This window comes from Salmo salar, chromosome 09 (assembly GCF_965601325.2).
Source record: "Salmo salar chromosome 09, fSalSal1, whole genome shotgun sequence".
NCBI classification, from domain to species: Eukaryota; Metazoa; Chordata; class Actinopteri; order Salmoniformes; family Salmonidae; genus Salmo; species Salmo salar.
In genome coordinates, this window is record NC_138299.1 from 114,571,451 (window position 1) to 114,590,359 (window position 18,909).

Genomic DNA, 18,909 nt, shown 5'->3' on the forward strand with positions numbered 1-18,909 from the left:
ACAAGAAATTTGTGGAGTGGTTGAAAAATGAGTTTTAATGACTCCAACCTAAGTGTATGTAAACTTCCGACTTCAACTGTATATGTGGTTGTTATACCTACTTTAGTTAAATGCCCTGATTGTAAGTCGCTCTGGGTACTGTAATTTCCGGACTATTAAGCGCACCTGAATATAAGCCGCACCCACTGAATTAAAAAAAGAATATTTTGAACATAAATAAGCCGCACATGTCTATAAGCCGCAGGTGCCTACCGGTACATTGAAACAACTGAACTTTTGCACAGGCTTTAATGAAACACGGCTTGTAACAAAAATAAATATGCTTTAACGAAACACGGCTTGTAACAAAAATAAATAGGCTTTAACGAAACACGGCTTGTTATAAAAAAAATAATTGCAGTAAGCTTTAGTTGTCGTTTTGCACTGAGTCAATTCCTCACGCTGCTGTTTCCAACGTCTTATCATCGACTCATTAAGACCAAGCTCCCGTGCAGCAGCTCTATTTCCTTTTCCAACAGCCAGATCAATCGCCTTCAACTTGAAAGCTGCATCATATGCATTTCTCCGTGTCTTTGCCATGATGAGGGTGACAAAATGACTACCGTAATCAGAATGATGGGAAGTTTGAGAGCGCTCGATTTAATCTAAACAGTAAACAAAAAAGTTGTTTGACCTTAACCCGTTCGGCAATTTCATTGGTCTAATGAAAGCTTCATGCCGCCAAAAAACTGAGCACGTCACAGAATGTATTTTTTTTTAAATAATAATAATAATTAAAAGCGGGAAAAATCCATATATTAGCCGCGTCATTGTTTAAGCCGCGAGGTTCAAAGCCTGGGGAAAAAGTTGCGGCTTATAGTCCGGAATTTACGGTAATAAAGTCTGCTAAATGACTTAATGCCATCAAATGAATAAAGACATCGTTGTACAAGAAAATATAAAAATATCTACTTTATTACGGAGGTTCCAGAGAGTTTCTTACCCTACTATACTACTACTACTTTACATGTATAACGTTATTGTTAAATCTAACAATACAAGTTTATAAATATTTGGTACCCTTCCCCATATCTTTGCCTCGACACAATCCTGTCTCAGAGCTCAACGGACAATTCCTCCAACCTCATGGCTTGGTTTTTTCCTCTGACATGCACTGTCAACTGTGGAACCTTATATAGACAGGTGTGTGCCTTTCCAAATCATGTCCAATCAATTGAATTTACCACAAGCGGACTCCAATCAAGTTGTAGAAACATCTTAGACCATGTCATCATACACTACTAGAACTACTTTACATGTTTTATGCTATTGTTAAATCTCATTGATTCTATGGAGAGGGCCAAAGGGTAACAGTCTAGTTTCAGTCATTGATAAGGTTGGATAGCCTTGCATTAGGGAGGAGTGAGGAATGTGGGCTGAGGTAATAGAACTGCCAAGGATTTTTTTTTTTAACACACACCACCTAAGTTCCTGCCTAGCAACAGAGATGTATTGGCTGTCTAGATCTGCAAAGAGGAGACTCCGCCTAATAGGAGGGTATAAATACTTGTGCTGGTAGAAACATGTTTTTGTCTTTTCAGCTGTTTGACCCAGTGGGTGAATAAACTTGGTTTGAGCTTCGAGTAGTTTTCCGTTGTTTTCACTCAGTCAGAACCTAACAATGGGCACGGGGGTAAATGAGAATGCAAAGCCCCATGCTACAGTATATTGATGCTCTTGCTATCCCTGTCATTCTTTAATGCGTTTATTTACTCATCCGCTAATTTGTACATCCATTCATCCGTTTATTAATTAATTAATTCTTCAATTGTTCAGTTGATAGTTCTTATATAACATTCACTCATAAATGTTGTTCACATTGACGTCCTATTCAGTCGTTCCAACCCATCCATTTATTATTTCTATCATCTGTTGTCTTACAACACATTATTTACAGTGGAAGACAGGGTTGGTGGAGAGGTTTGAGCTTCATCTCGTCTTGCTGTTCCCCATTATGAGGAATAGAGCACAATTTGTTTTCTACATTGTGTTTCGGAACTACACAGTACTGAATATGCCCATGCACGTAAGTAGCATTCAGGTGAAGTTTGGTGGCCGCAGGGAACACAACCTATTAGATTACAGATAGACCCAACTGCAGCCAATCCAGTTAGAAAAATACACAATTGCAGCCTACAGAATTACAGAGCAACACAGCTGTAGCCTATAGTGTTACAGAGAAACAGGAGTATAACGCTCTCAGGAACAGGCCCATTGGGATGGTGCTGGTGCGTGTTTGGAGGAGTGGGGTTCTTGTTTAACATGGGTAGTACCTAGAATCCACTTAACAACATTCAAAATGTTCAACAAAAGAGCAAAAACCCATGAGGTGGACAGGAATATATAGGATTATATGTAAGAAGCAGATTTCCCATTAATAAGGAATACAAAAATATTGGACATGTTTCAGTTCAAAAAGCAAAAAAGTACCAATATAAACCATGTTAAATAATCTTGACTTTTAAAACAAACAATTGACGTTATATATTCAATAATTTACAGAGATTGTTTGTCAAAGTCATCAGCAGCAAGTATGACAGAAAATATGCCCTTTTTTTGTGTGAACCTATTACAGTCCATGTTTTTCTGCAAAAATAAAATGAAAATGTCGCAAGCAACTTTACTGGCTTCCAAGCCTTTACAGAGGTGCCTCTACGGAAGAGACTGTTACAATGTAGCCCTAAGAGTTGATATGATATGCTCCAACCACATACTTGGTAACAATGCTGTACCAGTGACAACTTTCCGTTGTTACAAAATAGAAATGTTAGAAATCCACAGCAACATAGAGTTGCTCTGCCATTAGATCTGTGAAAGCCATTACGGGTTACAGCTAGACAGTTATACCGTGTCAGTATTAGTACCAACAGCTCAGATATGGGACTATTCCTGCCTGACTGGATGTATAGATGACACAACACTATTGGCATTGTGTGTCTATATATCATGTACCACATTATTTAAGAGGATCCTCTAGAGAACCTATTTACAAACTACTAGAATGAAGCACAATTTGTTGCGGACAGGGACATGGAAGGACCCAGTAGCATGTAACAGAAGACAAAGTTCAAGTAACACTAGTGACTACTGTAGCCATTTGGAGGCATGGTATGATGCTGTGGAAGCATCAGAGTTGTGTGGTGGGGACACTGGCCTGGAAGCCAAACTGGCCAAAATGTAAATAAATGTAAATGACCGTAACAAGAAACAAAAGCAACAAAAAGCCAATAAGTGAAAAAAAATGAAATATGACGTGGAGGACTGGGCAGGTTTGAGACTGGGCAGTCCTCAGGTGAGACTGGGCAGGTTTGCCGCTTTGTTGCCTGAGGAAGTGGTGCGTTGAGGCTGGGTTACAGCATCAACACTGCAGGTCCAGGTTGTGAGGTCCAGGTTATGGATTGTGAGGTTTGGTTTACAAAGACCAAGCTGTGAAATCTGGATTGCAAAATCCAGATGAAGAAGTAAGGATTGTGAAATCCAGATAATGAGGTCTAGATTGTAATGTCCAGTAATAGTTTTGTTCAGTCTGGTTTGCGGGGCCTGACTGGTGAGGTCTGGTTGTGAATTTGTGAGGTCCATTCTATGAGGTCTGTTCTATGACAAGGAAGTCTAAATTCACTGGAGAGCACCCATCTTCATTCTGTTAGAGAAAAAAAAGAGACATTTTAGAAAAGAGATAACAGATTCCACCTGAAAGACGACAATACAAAGCCATGTTTATTTTGTTTGTTAGTGAGTGTGAGAGAGAGTGTGAGAGAGAGTGTGAGAGAGAGAGAGTGAGAGTGAGAGTGAGAAAATCAGCTCATCTTGAAAACCTGAGGCCATGAGGAGGGTGATCGGAGTTAGGGTTCATGGACTTACCAGGAACAGTGTGCAACCAGACAGTCTCTCTCCCTCCCTCAACTTTCCTGGGCTGTCTGGGTCTAAGAGAAAAAGGTTGATAAATCAGCATCACCGTTTCCCTGGCAACCAGCAATAGCACACAGGAGGATATGGGGTGGGAGTGATAGATTTGGGTGACCAAACCAATTGGCGTATAGGGGTAGGCATCTCCCTGCAACCTTCCTATATGCATCTCCCACTCAACCCCCCCACACAAAGCACCCCTAAACTGTGTGTTTGTGTGTGACAGGGCTGTAGGAATGTCCTGTTCCTAGTCCTTCCCTCTAGCCTATCTGATCCAGATATAGATATAGATCGAGATATATATATATATATAATATATATATATATATATATATATATCTCTATATATATATCTATATATATATCTATATATATATATAGATCGATCTATATACACAACTCCTGGACAGTCTGTGGTGCAACGTGTCGTTGGTGGATGGAGCGAGACATGATGTCCCAGATGTGCTCAATTGGATTCAGGTCTGGGGAACGGGCGGGCCAGTCCATAGCATCAATGCCTTCCTCTTGCAGGAACTGCTGACACACTCCAGCCACATGAGGTCTAGCATTGTCTTGCATTAGGAGGAACCCAGGGCCAACCGCACCAGCATATGGTCTCACAAGGGGTCTGAGGAATTCATCTCGGTATCTAATGGCAGTCAGGCTACCTCTGGCGAGCCCATGGAGGGCTGTGCGGCCCCCCAAAGAAATGCCACCCCACACCATGACTGACCCACCGCCAAACCGGTCATGCTGGAGGATGTTGCAGGCAGCAGAACGTTCTCCACGGCGTCTCCAGACTCTGTCACGTCTGTCACATGTGCTCAGTGTGAACCTGCTTCATCTGTGAAGAGCACAGGGTGCCAGTGGCGAATTTGCCAATCTTGGTGTTCTCTGGCTAATGCCAAACGTCCTGCACGGTGTTGGGCTGTAAGCACAACCCCCACCTGTGGACGTCAGGCCCTCATACCACCCTCATGGAGTCTGTTTCTGACCGTTTGAGCAGACACATGCACATTTGTGGCCTGCTGGAGGTCATCTTGCAGAGCTCTGGCAGTGCTCCTCCTGCTCCTCCTTGCACAAAGGCAGAGGTAGCGGTCCTGCTGCTGGGTTGTTGCCCTCCTCCACGTCTCCTGATGTACTGGCCTGTCTCCTGGCAGCGCCTTCATGCTTTGGACACTACGCTGACAGACACAGCAAACCTTCTTGCCACAGCTCGCATTGATGTGCCATCCTGGATGAGCTGCACTACCTGAGCCACTTGTGTGGGTTGTAGACTCCGTCTCATGCTACCACTAGAGTGAAAGCACCGCCAGCATTCAAAAGTGACCAAAACATCAGCCAGGAAGCATAGGAACTGAGAAGTGGTCTGTGGTCCCCACCTGCAGAACCACTCCTTTATTGGGGGTGTCTTGCTAATTGCCTATAATTTCCACCTGTTGTCTATTCCATTTGCACAACAGCATGTGAAATTTATTGTCAATCAGTGTTGCTTCCTAAGTGGACAGTTTGATTTCACAGAAGTGTGATTGACTTGGAGTTACATTGTGTTGTTTAAGTGTTCCCTTTATTTTTTTGAGCAGTGTATATATATACTTTTGTACCTGTTTCCTCCAGCATCTTCACAAGTTCCTTTGCTGTTGTTCTGGGATTGATTTGCACTTTTCGCACCAAAGTACATTCATCTCTAGGAGACAGAACGCGTCTCCTTCCTGCGCGGTATGACGACTTCGTGGTCCCATGGTGTTTATACTTGTGTACTATTGTTTGTACAGATGAACATGGTACCTTCAGGCATTTAGAAATTGCTCCCAAGGATGAACCAGACTTGTGAAGGTCTACACTTTTTTTTCTGAGGTCTTGGCTGGTTTCTTTTGATTTTCCCATGATGTCAAGCAAAGAGGCACTGAGTTTGAAGGTAGGCCTTGAAATATATCCACAGGTACACCTCCAATTGACTCAAATGATGTCAATTAGCCTATCAGAAGCTTTTAAAGACATGACATCATTTTCTGGAATTTCCCAAGCTGATTAATGGCACAGTCAACTTAGTGTATGTAAACTTCTGACTGGAAGTGTGAAATAATCTGTCTGTAAACAATTGTTGGAAAAATTACTTGTGTCATACACAAAACAGATGTTCTAACCGACTTGCCAAAACTATAGTTGTTAACAAGAAATTTGTGGAGTGGTTGAAAAACGGGTTTTAATGACTCCAACCTAAGTGTATGTAAACTTCCAACTTCAACTGTAGTGCCGAAGACGGCATTCAAGCGCTCGCCAGGCACTTTAGTCAGTGTGAGGAAGAGCTGGATATAGCTGCTTCTATCACTGCTGGTAGTTTTCCAGGTGGGAGTGTGTGGTCCCCTATGGGACACTTTATCCACTAACAAGCATTTCACTGCTGCTTCCTCTATCACCTATACAGTCATGGCCAAAAGTTGAGAATGACACAAATATAAATTTTCAAAAATATTGCTGCCTCAGTTTGTGTGACGGCAATTTGCATATACTCCAGAATGTTATGAAGAGTGATCAGATGAATTGCAATTAATTGCGAAGTCCCTCTTTGCTGTGCAAATTAACTGAATCCACAAAAACATTTCCACTGCATTTCAGCCCTGCCACAAAAGGACCAGCTGACATCATGTCAGTGATTCTCTCGTTAACACAGGTGAGTGTTGACAAGGACAAGGCTGGAGATCACTCTGTCATGCTGATTGAGTTCGAATAACAGACTGGAAGCTTCAAAAGGAGGGTGGTGCTTGAAATCATTGTTCTTCCTCTGTCAACCATGGTTACCTGCAAGGAAACACGTGCCATCATCATTGCTTTGCACAAAAAGGGCTTCACAGGCAAGGATATTGCTGCCAGTAAGATTGCACCTAAATCAACCATTTATCGGATCATCAAGAACTTCAAGGAGAGCGGTTCAATTGTTGTGAAGAAGGCTTCAGGGCGCCCAAGAAAGTCCAGCAAGCGCCAGGACCGTCTCCTAAAGTTGATTCAGCTGCGGGATCGGGGTACCACCAGTACAGAGCTTGCTCAGGAATGGCAGCAGGCAGGTGTGAGTGCATTTGCACGCACAGTGAGGTGAAGACTTTTGGAGGATGGCCTGGTGTCAAGAAGGGCAGCGAAGAAGCCACTTCTCTCCAGGAAAAACATCAGGGACAGACTGATATTCTGCAAAAGGTACAGGGATTGGACTGCTGAGGACTGGGGTAAAGTCATTTTCTCTGATGAATCCCCTTTCCGATTGTTTGGGGCATCCAGAAAAAAAGCTTGTCCGGAGAAGACAAGGTGAGCGCTACCATCAACAGTAAAGCATCCTGAGACCATTCATGTGTGGGGTTGCTTCTCAGCCAAGGGATTGGGCTCACTCACAATTTTGCCTAAGAACACACCCATGAATAAAGAATGGTACCAACACATTCTCCGAGAGCAACTTCTCCCAACCATCCAGGAACAGTTTGGTGGCGAACAATGCCTTTTCCAGCATGATGGAGCACCTTGCCATAAGGCAAAAGTGATAACTAAGTGGCTCGGGGAACAAAACATCGATATTTTGTGTCCATGGCCAGAGAACTCCCCAGATCTTAATCCCATTGAGAATATGTGGTCAATCCTCAAGAGGCGGTTTGAACAAACAAAAACCCACAAATTCTGACAAACTAAAAGGATTGATTATGCAAGAATGGGCTGCCATCAGTCCGGATGTGGCCCAGAAGTTAATTGACAGCATGCCAGGGCGGATTGCAGAGGTCTTGAAAAAGAAGGGTCAACCTGCAAATATTGACTCTTTGCATCAACTTCATGTTTTTGTCAATAAAAGTCTGACACTTATGAAATGCTTGTAATTATACTTCAGTATTCCATAGTAACATCTGATAAAAATATCTGAAGCAGCAAAATTTGTGGAAATTAATATTTGTGTCATTCTCAAAATGTTTGGGCACGACTGTACACACAAATCCTTGACTAAAGAACTGCGGCATCCCACTGGGCACAAACTAGTTGAATCAACATTTCAACGTAACTTGTCTGCACAGTGACGTGGAATCTACGTGGAAAAGAAATTGGATTAGAAAGAAATTATCAAAACAACTAACACAGGATTATGTCATTATGGTAACCAATTTAAAACATAGATAAACTTAATATAAAATATGTTTAATTTGTACCTTATAAATGCCATTAGATCTTCAACGCAAAGAACACAACTATAGGCTGGGCAGAACCTCATACTGGAGAGTTGATCTATCTACAGCTATCCCTTCAGTCTCCCATCAAGGGTTTTACCCAAGCCCAGACCTGCTTAGCTTTGATATTTGTCACTTACTATAAGCAATGTGCTATCGTGAGAATGATTGTTTAGAGAACTATTCACTGTTGATATCCAAGTCATTCCCAAAGGTAGGTGGATTTATTTTTATTAGGATCCCCATTAGCTGATGACAATGGTGACAGCTAGTCTTACTTACTAAATAAGAATTTGTACTGAATTGCCTAGTTAAATAAAGGTTAATAAAACATTTGGACCAGCAATTTCAGCCTCATGAGCATGCTGAGTCTGACAGCACAGTGGGTCGACGAGGATTTCGTACTGAGGAAAGCCGTATTGCAAGCTCAAGAATGTGCTAGTTCTCATACCGCTGCTGCCATTTAAAATGGCATTTGAAAATATGTTTTAAACTTAGAAACATGAACAAACTCCTAGCTCCATTTGAATAACAGAATCGAGAAATAAGCTCATCAACTGAGTCCGCAGCAGACATGATACCCTCAGTCATGGCATTGAAACGCCTGCTCAACAAAACTGCCGACACAGACCGCGGGGTTAAAACTTGCAAAAGTACTCTACAAGAGGCTGTGAACAAGCGATTCGGTGGCATTCTCTGAGCCACTTAACTGTGTCGCCACCGCGCTCGATGCTAGGTACAAGGACTGCTACTTCGATGCAGACAAGAAACCGTGTTTACGTGAAATGTTACAGACACAGCTTGACAAGATGGAAACGGACACAGTGACAGTGCGCACAGACGAAGAGGACCCACGAAAGAAGAGGCCACAGACAGACAGAGCTGAAACTTCACTGCTTGACATGTATGATGAAATCCTGGTTGAGAATGAAATGACTGAACAAATGAACAATGAAACAGCACAGCAAGTAAGTGAAAGAAATAGGTTTTGATTATGTTTTACCGGTAATGGGGACATGCCAACAAAATAACTTTTTGGTCAGTGTGTGTGCGCGAGTGTTTCAACTATTTAACTGTACTAGAATGCTTAAAAGGCAGCAATTTTTTTATATCGTTTTTTTTGGCAAGAAAAATATTGGTATCAGCCAAAACTATCATATCGGTGCATCCCTAGTTGCTATATTTGTTTTTTGAAACCATGTTTGTTGTTCACTTGCGCTATATGAGATGGAAGGTCGTTCCTTGCAATCATGGCTCTGTATAATACTGTACATTTCCTTGAATTTGTTCTAGACCTGGGGAGTGTGAAAAGACCCTGGTGCCATGTCTGGTAGGGTAAGTGTGTGTGTCAGTGCTGTGCGTAAGTTGACAATGCAACAAATTTGGAATTTCCAACACATTGTTTTTTATAAAAACAAGAAGTGATGCAGTCTGTCTTTCATGAGAGACTGGCATGCATAGTATTGATATTACCCCTCTGATTACAATGAAGACCAAAAACGTGCCTCTATGTTCTGGGCCAGTTGCTGTTTAACTTGGTCCTTTTTTGCAGCACATAAGCATATTGACTGGACAATAATCATTATTAATGAGAACTAGAGCCTGCAGAACTTGCTTTGTGGAGTGTGGTGTCAAAAAAGCAGAGCATGTCTTTATCATGGACAGACCTCTCATCTTTACAACCATTGAATCTATATGTTTTGACCATGACAGTTAACAATCTAAGGTAACACCAAGTCATTTAGTCTCCTCAACTTGTTCAACAGCCACACCACTAATTACCAGATTCAGCTGAGGTCTAGAACTTAGGGAATACTTTTTACCAAATACAATGCTCTTAGTTTTAGAAATGTTCAGGACTAGTTTATTACTGGCCACCCATTCTAAAACTAACTGCAACTCTTTGTTAAAGGTTTCAGTGACTTCACACTTATATTGGTTGCTGATGCGCATAGCTTTGAATCAGCAGCATACATGGACACACAGGCTTGTTTAATCGCAGGTCATTGGGGCGGCAGGTAGCCTAGTGGTTAGAGCATTGGACTAGTAACCAAAAGGTTGCAAGATAGAATCCCTGACAAGGTAAAGATCTGTCGTTCTCCCCCTGAACAAGGCAGTTATCCCACTGTTCCTAGGCCGTCATTGTAAATAAGAATTTGTTCTTTACTGACTTGCCTAGTTAAATAAAGGTAAAAAATAATAATAATAAATTGTAAAAATACAACAACAACAAAAAAGAGTAGAGGGCCTAGATAAGCGGCTTACGGTACACCACACTTTACATGTTTGACATTAGAGGATCTACCATTAAAGAAAACCCTCTGAGTTCTATTAGATAGATAACTCAATCCATGATATTGCAGATGTTGAAAAGCCATAACACATAAATTCTTAATTTCTTTGGGATCGGTCAACGGGACAGTTGTAAATCATGTAGCGCAATGTCATGAACGCAGATTTTAGCGGGGGGAAAAAATGTCCGTACATGTAAGTGTCTTATATTGCTGAAAGCTTAAATTCTTGTTAATCTAATTGCATTGTCCAATTTACAGTAGCTATTACAGCGAAAAAATGCCATGCTATTGTTTGAGGAGAGCACAAAACAACAAAACACTTTGCCGTGACAGGTTTGATACAGTCACATCTAAAGGTGAAATATGTACTTACATTCTGAAATCTTGCTCTGATTTGTCATCCTAAGGGTCCCAGAGATAACATGCTGTATCGTTTAGTTAGATAAAATCCTTTTTCATATCCTGAAAAGGTCCATATAGCATGCACGATCAATTTTGTATTTCCACTTTTTCAACTTGCAAAGAAAGGAATCTGTGAAAATCTAACGCTAAACGTTGTTTCAACCAGTCAAATTACATTCGTATTTATTCCTGATACCCTAAAATGTAACCAGACTTTACTATATCGTTCGGCATTTAGTATATCCAATAGGACACGAATTTTAGTAAGGGAGCGATATCTGTGTTATGAAAACTAAGTGTTTTGCAAATGTTGAACTTACAATATGGCTACTAATACTGGAAAAGCTAAATCAAAGTCCAAGTATACAGACTTTGGACGACATTCTTCCAGAAAAATGTAACAGACAACAGCTAAATGAGAGGAAACGTTAGACTGGTAAGTGAAATACAAGTCTTCATATTCTTTTATATTGTAAATCCGAAAGCCACAACAACATGTCAAAGTCAACATACAATACACATTGGGCACCCGACTGGCACAGTCATCTAACACACTGGTGTACCTGATTCGAATCCAGGCTGCATCACATCTGGCCGTGATTGGGAGTCCCATAGAGAGGCGCACAATTGGCCCAGCGTTGTCCGGGTTTGGCGTCATTGTAAATAAGAATTTGTACTGAATTGCCTAGTTAAATAAAGGTTAATAAAAAATACAAAAATAATTGGTACACAACCTAAACCACAGTGTTCTCCACTCAATATAATATGTTTATAGATGTTGTTTAGTTGATGTATTGCTAAAATAAAAGGTTCAATATAATAAGTAATAGACTTGAGTACTTATCAATTTTTTTGGGTGGTAAATACTGACTTCAAGTCCTCCATCCCTCACTTAGAGTGACTGCTGCTCTCTCTGGCTCCACAACAAACCCCCGCCCGGCCATCTAGAGGTGTGAATACACACCCAGCCTACAAGTAGAGGATGGTAAGTGATTTACAGCTGAAAGGGACTTGGGACCAGCAGCACAATCTTGTGTAGAGGGTGTGTTGTAAGTACAGTCATTGTAAATAATGTGTACATTTTTTTTACTTTGTGTTTGTGGTGTGTTCACTTATGACATTAGATCAGTGTTGGCTGCTAACTTGGCACTTATCTTAAATATTTCACCACTGTGTTTGGAGACATTGGATCAGCATTCTTGTCGGGTCTCCTGTTAGTATATTTTACCTCTCTTGCATTTCAGAGATGCTGGTACAACAAGAATACAAACAAAAAAACTTTTTCTTCTTTGTATTTTCCTCTACCAGATCTATTGTGTTATATCCTCTTACATTCATTTCACATTTCCACAAACTTCAAAGTGTTTCCTTTCAAATGGTATCAAGAATATGCATATCCTTGCTACAGGCAGTTAGATTTGGGTATGTCATTTTAGGCGAAAATTGAAAGAAACGGGGCTGATCCCTAACAAGTTAAACAGGTCAACATTCACAAAGTCGAGGAGCAGACGGATTACCAGGACGTGTACTCAAAGCTTGCGCGGACCAACTGACAACATTTTTAATCTCCCTGGCCGAGTCTGTAATACCTACATGTTTCAAACAGACCACCATGGTCCCTGTGCCCAAGAAAACGAAGGTAATCTGCCAAAATGATTACCGCCCTGTAGCACTCACGTCATGCCAGAAACCCTATACCCACTCCAATTTGCATACCGCCCCAACAGATCCACAGATACCGCAATCTCAACCTCACTCCGCACTGCCCTTTCCCACCTGGACAAAAGGAACACCTATGTCAGAATGCTGTTCATTGACTACAGCTCAGCATTCAACACCATAGTGCCCACAAAGCTCATCACTAAGCTAAGGAACCTGGGACTAAACACCTCCCTCTGCAACTGGATCCTGGACTTCCTGACGGGCCGCCCCCAGGTAAGAGTAGGCAACAACACATCTGCCACGCTGATCCTCAACACTTGGGCACCTCAGGGGTGCATGCTTAGGTCCCTCCTGTACTCCCTGTTCACCCACGACTGTGCACGACCCCAACGTCATCATTAAGTTTTCTGACAACATAAGTGGCATGGTCACCGACAACAATGAGACAGCCTATAGGGAGGAAGTCAGAGACCTGACAGTGTGGTGCCAGGAAAACATCCTCTCTCTCAGTGTGAGCAAGACAAAAGGAGCTGATCATGGACTATAGGTAAAGGAGGGTCGAAAAGGCCCCTTTAAAATCAACTGGACTGAAGTAGAGCGGGTCGAGAGTTAAGTTCCTTGGTGTCCACATCACCAAACTATCACGGTCAAAATACACCAAGACAGTCGTGAAGAGTGCACGACAACACATTTTCCCCTCAGGAGACTGAAAAGATTTGGCATGGGTCCCCAGATTCTCAGAAAGTTCTCAGCTGCATCATCGAGGACATCCTGACCGAATGCAACACCGCCTGGTATGGCAACTCCTCGGCATCTGACCGTAAGGCACAGAGGGTAGTGTGTACAGCCCAGTACATCACTGGGGCCAAGCTTCCTGACATCCAGGACTTATATACTAAGCAGTGTCAGAGGAAGGCCCAAACAATTGAATCATACAGACGAAGAACCATATATGTGACATTTTTCAAAAAAAAGAGAGATGCATGAAAAATCATTATTGGACACCCTTTTTCTATAGTGAACCGGTTTCACAAGCTTTCCACGCGCTAATTAACAATAATTTTTACTTTAAAGATAGGCTCTCGTGGAATAACCGTTTATGTGCACCACTCAGAATGGACGGACAAGCGCACAACTTTTATGTTGCTGATGAAAATCGCCGAAATGTGGGAAAGAAACGTAAAACAAAACTAAAAGAATGGAAAGACAGACAAAGGAAGATCTTACGGAATGCGGGAAAACCCTATACAAATCGTAAGGGTCAAGAAAAAAAACTGGGAAAAGCTGTTCAAAAGAGGTATGTGGAAGAACCGTATATCAAACAATCAAGCTAGCTAGCTATAGAGTACAGTAACTAACATGTATGTTCTGGGTTGTCAAATTTGTAACTATAGAGAAAACATTAGCTAAAGTTCGTTGGCTAATAATTTATACATTATCGTTACAAATGTTATTGCTAGATTATAGAAGAAACATAGCTAGCTACTTTTTCTCCATCCACCGGATGATTCGACATGGCTACAGTAGCTAGTTAGTTATATGTAACGTTACACTGTATCCTGCAGGGAAGTGCGTGTTTGTTCCACGACGTGCAGAAAGGATTGTGGAAAGTTGACTGATGAGCGCAAGCTGCATCTGTTCAACAGTTTCTACACTGTCCCATATGAGAAACAACAAGTGTTGATTATCTCCGGCTTAGAACAGGTTAGAAATAGGACAAAACTCCTATTATAATAGCTATATTGAACACTTGCATAGTTTAACTTTGACAGTAATGATACGTACATTAACGTTAACTCTAAAAGTGCAGTGTTACACAATGGTGCAATACAAACTCATTCTGTGTATAGGTTAGGAGTGTGTGAAAGATGGGGGTCCTGATCAAGCAATACCCTGAATGTGCTACAGTATATGTTTTACTATCAATAAATGTATATGTTCTACAAAGAGAAGAATACCACATCATCTGCAAAATTCTGGGTTTATAGGGACATTTTCAAACAGCAGAGTCTCAATTTCGGCCAACCCAGGAGTGACACCTGTGGCAAATGTGACGCATTCTTCACTAAGATGTCAGCAGCAACATCTGAAGAGGACAAGAGGAAGATTGCAGTTGAAAGTGAGTTACACCATCGAAAAGCCGAAAAGGCCTACACACAGCTTCAAAGTGACACTGAGTGGGCTAAAGCCAATGCTGACTGCCATGTCATTTCTGTGGATCTACAGGGGGTGATGTACACCCCTAATCTGACCCACTCCAATGTCTACTACCAGCGGCAGCTGTCAAATTTCAACCTTTGTATCCAGGAACTTGGAAAAGAAGATCCTGCATACATGTGTGTTTGGCATGAGGGGATTGCACACCGAGGGTCCATTGAGGTGGCAAGCTGCATATTGAAGTGGGTGAAGACAAAATTCACGCCACTCACCAAACCAGAGGTGCGCAAGTTGATCATCTTCAGTGACAGATGCTGTGGGCAGAATAACAACTGGCGGATGCTCAATCTGATGTCGATGCTTGTCTCTATGGGTTACTTTACCCAAATTGAGCAGAAGTTCATGGTCTCGGGTCATTCTTTTCTTCCTTGTGATTGATCTTTTGCCACCATCGAGAAGAGGTGCAAGGAGTCAGTCCTTCATACACCTGATGATGTTTCAAAGATGATACTTGAAGCACAACCAGCAAAACCATTCAAGGTGATGAGGATGCAATGTGAGGTGTTAAAAAAGGACATCTTACAAGTGTCATGCAAAATGTCACATATACTGTTCCACATTCTAAAAATTAAAACGGCAATTAAAAAATGTATTTTTTGAAATAAAAAAAATATAAATTGTTGTTGGAAGATATGAGTATGGTGAATTATTTGTCAACCATAAAACACCTAATGTGGTACACAAAATTAATAATATAAAAATAACTGATTATCTTAAAATGGAAAAATTGTCTCATATATGGTTCTTCGTCTGTAGGATTCAATTGTCAAAAACTCCAGTCACCCAAGTCATAGACTGTTTTCTCTGCTACCGCACGGCAAACAGTACCGGAGCGCAAAGTCTAGGACCAAAAGGCTCCTTAACAATTTCTACCCCCAAGATAAACAACTACACTAATCAAATGGCCACCCGGACTATTTACATTGACCCCTCAGCTTTGTTTTTACACTGCTGCTACTCACTGTTTATTATCTATGCATAGTCACTTTACAAATGACCGTGTATATAGCCTCGTTATTGTTATGTACATTTATTGTGTTACTTTTGGATTGATTCGATTTTTTAAAAGTTATTTATTTAGTAATTATAATATTAACTCTATTTCTTGAACTGCATTGTTGGTAAAGGGCTTGTAAAAGTAAGCATTTCACGGTAAGGTTGACACCTGTTCTTTTCGACGCATGTGACAAATAAAATTTGATTCGATTTATATAGCATTTGGGTAGTCATGAACAGCTATTGTTTAAACTCACCCCAGGATTCAACTAAAAATAGACAATCCATTTAGGCCTAGGGTTTCAAGCTTTGGTTGATTTCAAATGGAATCTAAAAGTTAATAATAAAACAATCTAAGTTAAATAATAGGATTAAATAAAATCAAACTATTTAAAATGTATTTAAAGTTTGATTTGGTCCTAGTCTTTAACTTAGATTTGTGGTTGAAATGGAGATGTGAATCCAACATAAATTATTACTTTGTAGACAAACTGAAATAAAAGCCAGACTCAGTGGCACAGATGGAGCTGTCCAAGCAGAAAAACATCTCCTTCAAAATGTTCGTATTTGGTTGCAATTGACAACCAAACACAATATGGGCCCGATTCAGATGTAGGAAATGTATGTCTTTCCTACGCACTTCTCAGTAGTTGGTATTCAGACTTACCTTATGCAGATGCATAACGGACTTAGCAGGCATGGTTCCCTTGTGCGTTAGCCTAATTTGGTGCACTATTGCTAGCGATCATCAGGTACAACCACACAAATGTGACAGAGGAAAGAAAGGTAAACTAATGATGTAATGGAATTATGCAAAATGTAAGGAAACTAAAACTTAAGTGACAGTTATAAATGTATGTGGGTATAACTGATGGTGGCTCATAGTGGCTAATATTTAAAACAATACAAATTCTAAAATGCAGTGAAAAGTCTGATCTGGTCAACTTGGTAGGTTTGGCACTAAAGGCCTACTGTCATTTGCGCATTGCTACAGAAGTCTGCAGCTTGGGTCTTCACATTTCATCCCTGCAAGTTATAAGGGCAGCATTTCATAAATTTTACAGTGAGAAAGTTGATATGTTGTTATGCTTCAGTTTGCTGCCATATGACTGGTTTTGCATTTGTCTCAAGCGACCATTAGGCAAAATAGATAAAAAAGTATTAATTATATTTACAATCCCCTTATCCAAACCGCTTAGTAATTTACTTCTCTCTTATCAATAGCTCTTATCAATTAGCAAATTTACAGTGCATGGAGAATGGTGTTATTTTTATTGAAAAATGTTTTGTTCCACTTGGAACCAACAGGTTGCTCGACCTTATTCATTGTTTCATTGCCCGTAAAGGTGGTGGAATTATGAGGAAAATAAGTCAAGATTTGCAACAATTCAATTTCTGTGATCTCAACCCCCATGCGTTACCTCATGCCTAAATGCAAGGTCGGAATACGTATAGATAGAAAAGCGAAAAAGGGGAATTAAGTTCCATTTATGCGTGCATAACTCAGGTCTAAATCGACCCCTATCACTAGCTATGTTACCAATAACTTATCCTGTGATTTTCTGTCGACATTTAGAAAGATTGGATAGAAAATATACAGTGGCAAGAAAAAGTATGTGAACCCTTAGGAAATACCTGGACTTCTGCATAATTTGGTCATAAAATTTGATCTGATCTTCATCTAGGTCACAGCAATAGACAAACACAGTCTGCTTAAACTAATAACACACAATTATACGCTTTCATGTCTTTATTGAACACACCGTGTAAATATTCACAGTGCAGGGTGGGAAAAGTATGTTAACACTTGGATTTAATAACTGGTTGACTCCTTTGGCAGCAATAACTCCTTTGGCAGCAATAACCTCAACCAAACGTTTTCTGCACAACGGTCAGGAGGAATTTTGGACCATTCCTCTTTACAAAACTATTTCAGTTCAGAAATATTCTTGGGATGTCTGAAGTGAACTGCTCTCTTGAGGTCATGCCACAGCATCTGAAATCGGGTTGAGGTCAGGACTATTTTCTTCTGTTGAAGCCATTCTGTTGATTTACTTCTCTGTTTTGGGTCATTGTCCTGTTGCGTCACCCAACTTCTGTTGAGCATCAATTGTCGGACAGATAGCCTAACATTCTCTTGCAAAATGTCTTGATAAACTTGGGAATTCATTTTTCCATCGATGATAGCAAGCTGTCCAGGCCTTGAGGCAGCAAAGCAGCTCAAAACCATGATGCTCCCTCCACCATACTTCACAGTTGGGATGAGGTTTTGATGTTGGTGTGATGTGCCTTTTATTCTCCACACATAGTGTTGTGTGTTCCTTCCAAACAACTCAACTGTAGTTTCATCTGTCCACAGAATATTTTGCCAGTAGCCAGTAGAACATCCAGGTGCACTTTTGCAAACTTCAGACGTGCAGCAATGTTTTTTTTGGACAGCAGTGGCTTCTTCAGGGGTGTCCTCCCATGAACACAATTTTTTTTCTTTTTTAAAATGTATTGAATGTTCGAAACATACAATATACTTGCAGTGAAGCCGCTCAACAACTACATCATACCAGTCATCCAACATATTCCCATTCAGAGCGACACACAGAAGCATCCAGGGTCAATGCCCTGCTCAAGGGCATGTTGACCGATCTACCACCAGGCCAAAAAACGTGAACCCGAACCCTCCAAGACCCCCCCCCCCCCACAGTTCCCCAATAGCTGTCTCTCAACTATTCGAGACTCTTCCCACAGTCCCCCATAGGAAGAAAAAAAGAAAATACAATTAATTCCATTCCCCACCCCCAAGAACCCCCCAATGCACCAACAACCAAGAGATAGAACTAAAGAGAAAAAAGGAAAAGAAAACAATGCCATTTTTTAAAAACTAAATAATACATTTAAAACAAAGGACATCAAGGACATCTAAAATCATAACAGCAATGCCAACTGTATATGTTTGTGTACATGTCTGTGTTCTTGTATGTGTTTATTTGAATGAGATTGTGTGTGTATATGCATGTGTACAAACACCTGCACGGCATCAGCCTCAGGCAAACCGGACACCATTCTTGTTTAACGTATCGTAGACTCGTCAACAGAGATCTTAGCATGTTCCAGGGATTTCTGTAAGTCTTTAGCTGACACACTAGGATTCTTCTTAACCTCATTGAGCATTCTGCGCTATGCTCTTGCAGTCATCTTTG

At 40.9% G+C, this 18,909-nt stretch overlaps 1 protein-coding gene across 1 annotated transcript in view; it reads right to left on the minus strand.

The window, feature by feature from the left end:
* Nucleotides 1-655: 655 nt before the first annotated feature.
* Nucleotides 656-18,909, minus strand: part of irs1 (insulin receptor substrate 1) — an 88,562-nt gene continuing 70,308 nt past the window's right edge. The window contains exons 2-3 of the mRNA XM_082956132.1: nt 3,901-3,962; nt 656-3,679 (exon numbers count right to left, since the gene is read on the minus strand). Coding sequence (XP_082812258.1) covers nt 3,620-3,679; nt 3,901-3,962 — 122 coding nt within the window. The 3' untranslated portion in view covers nt 656-3,619. The remainder of the gene's footprint in view (nt 3,680-3,900; nt 3,963-18,909) is intronic.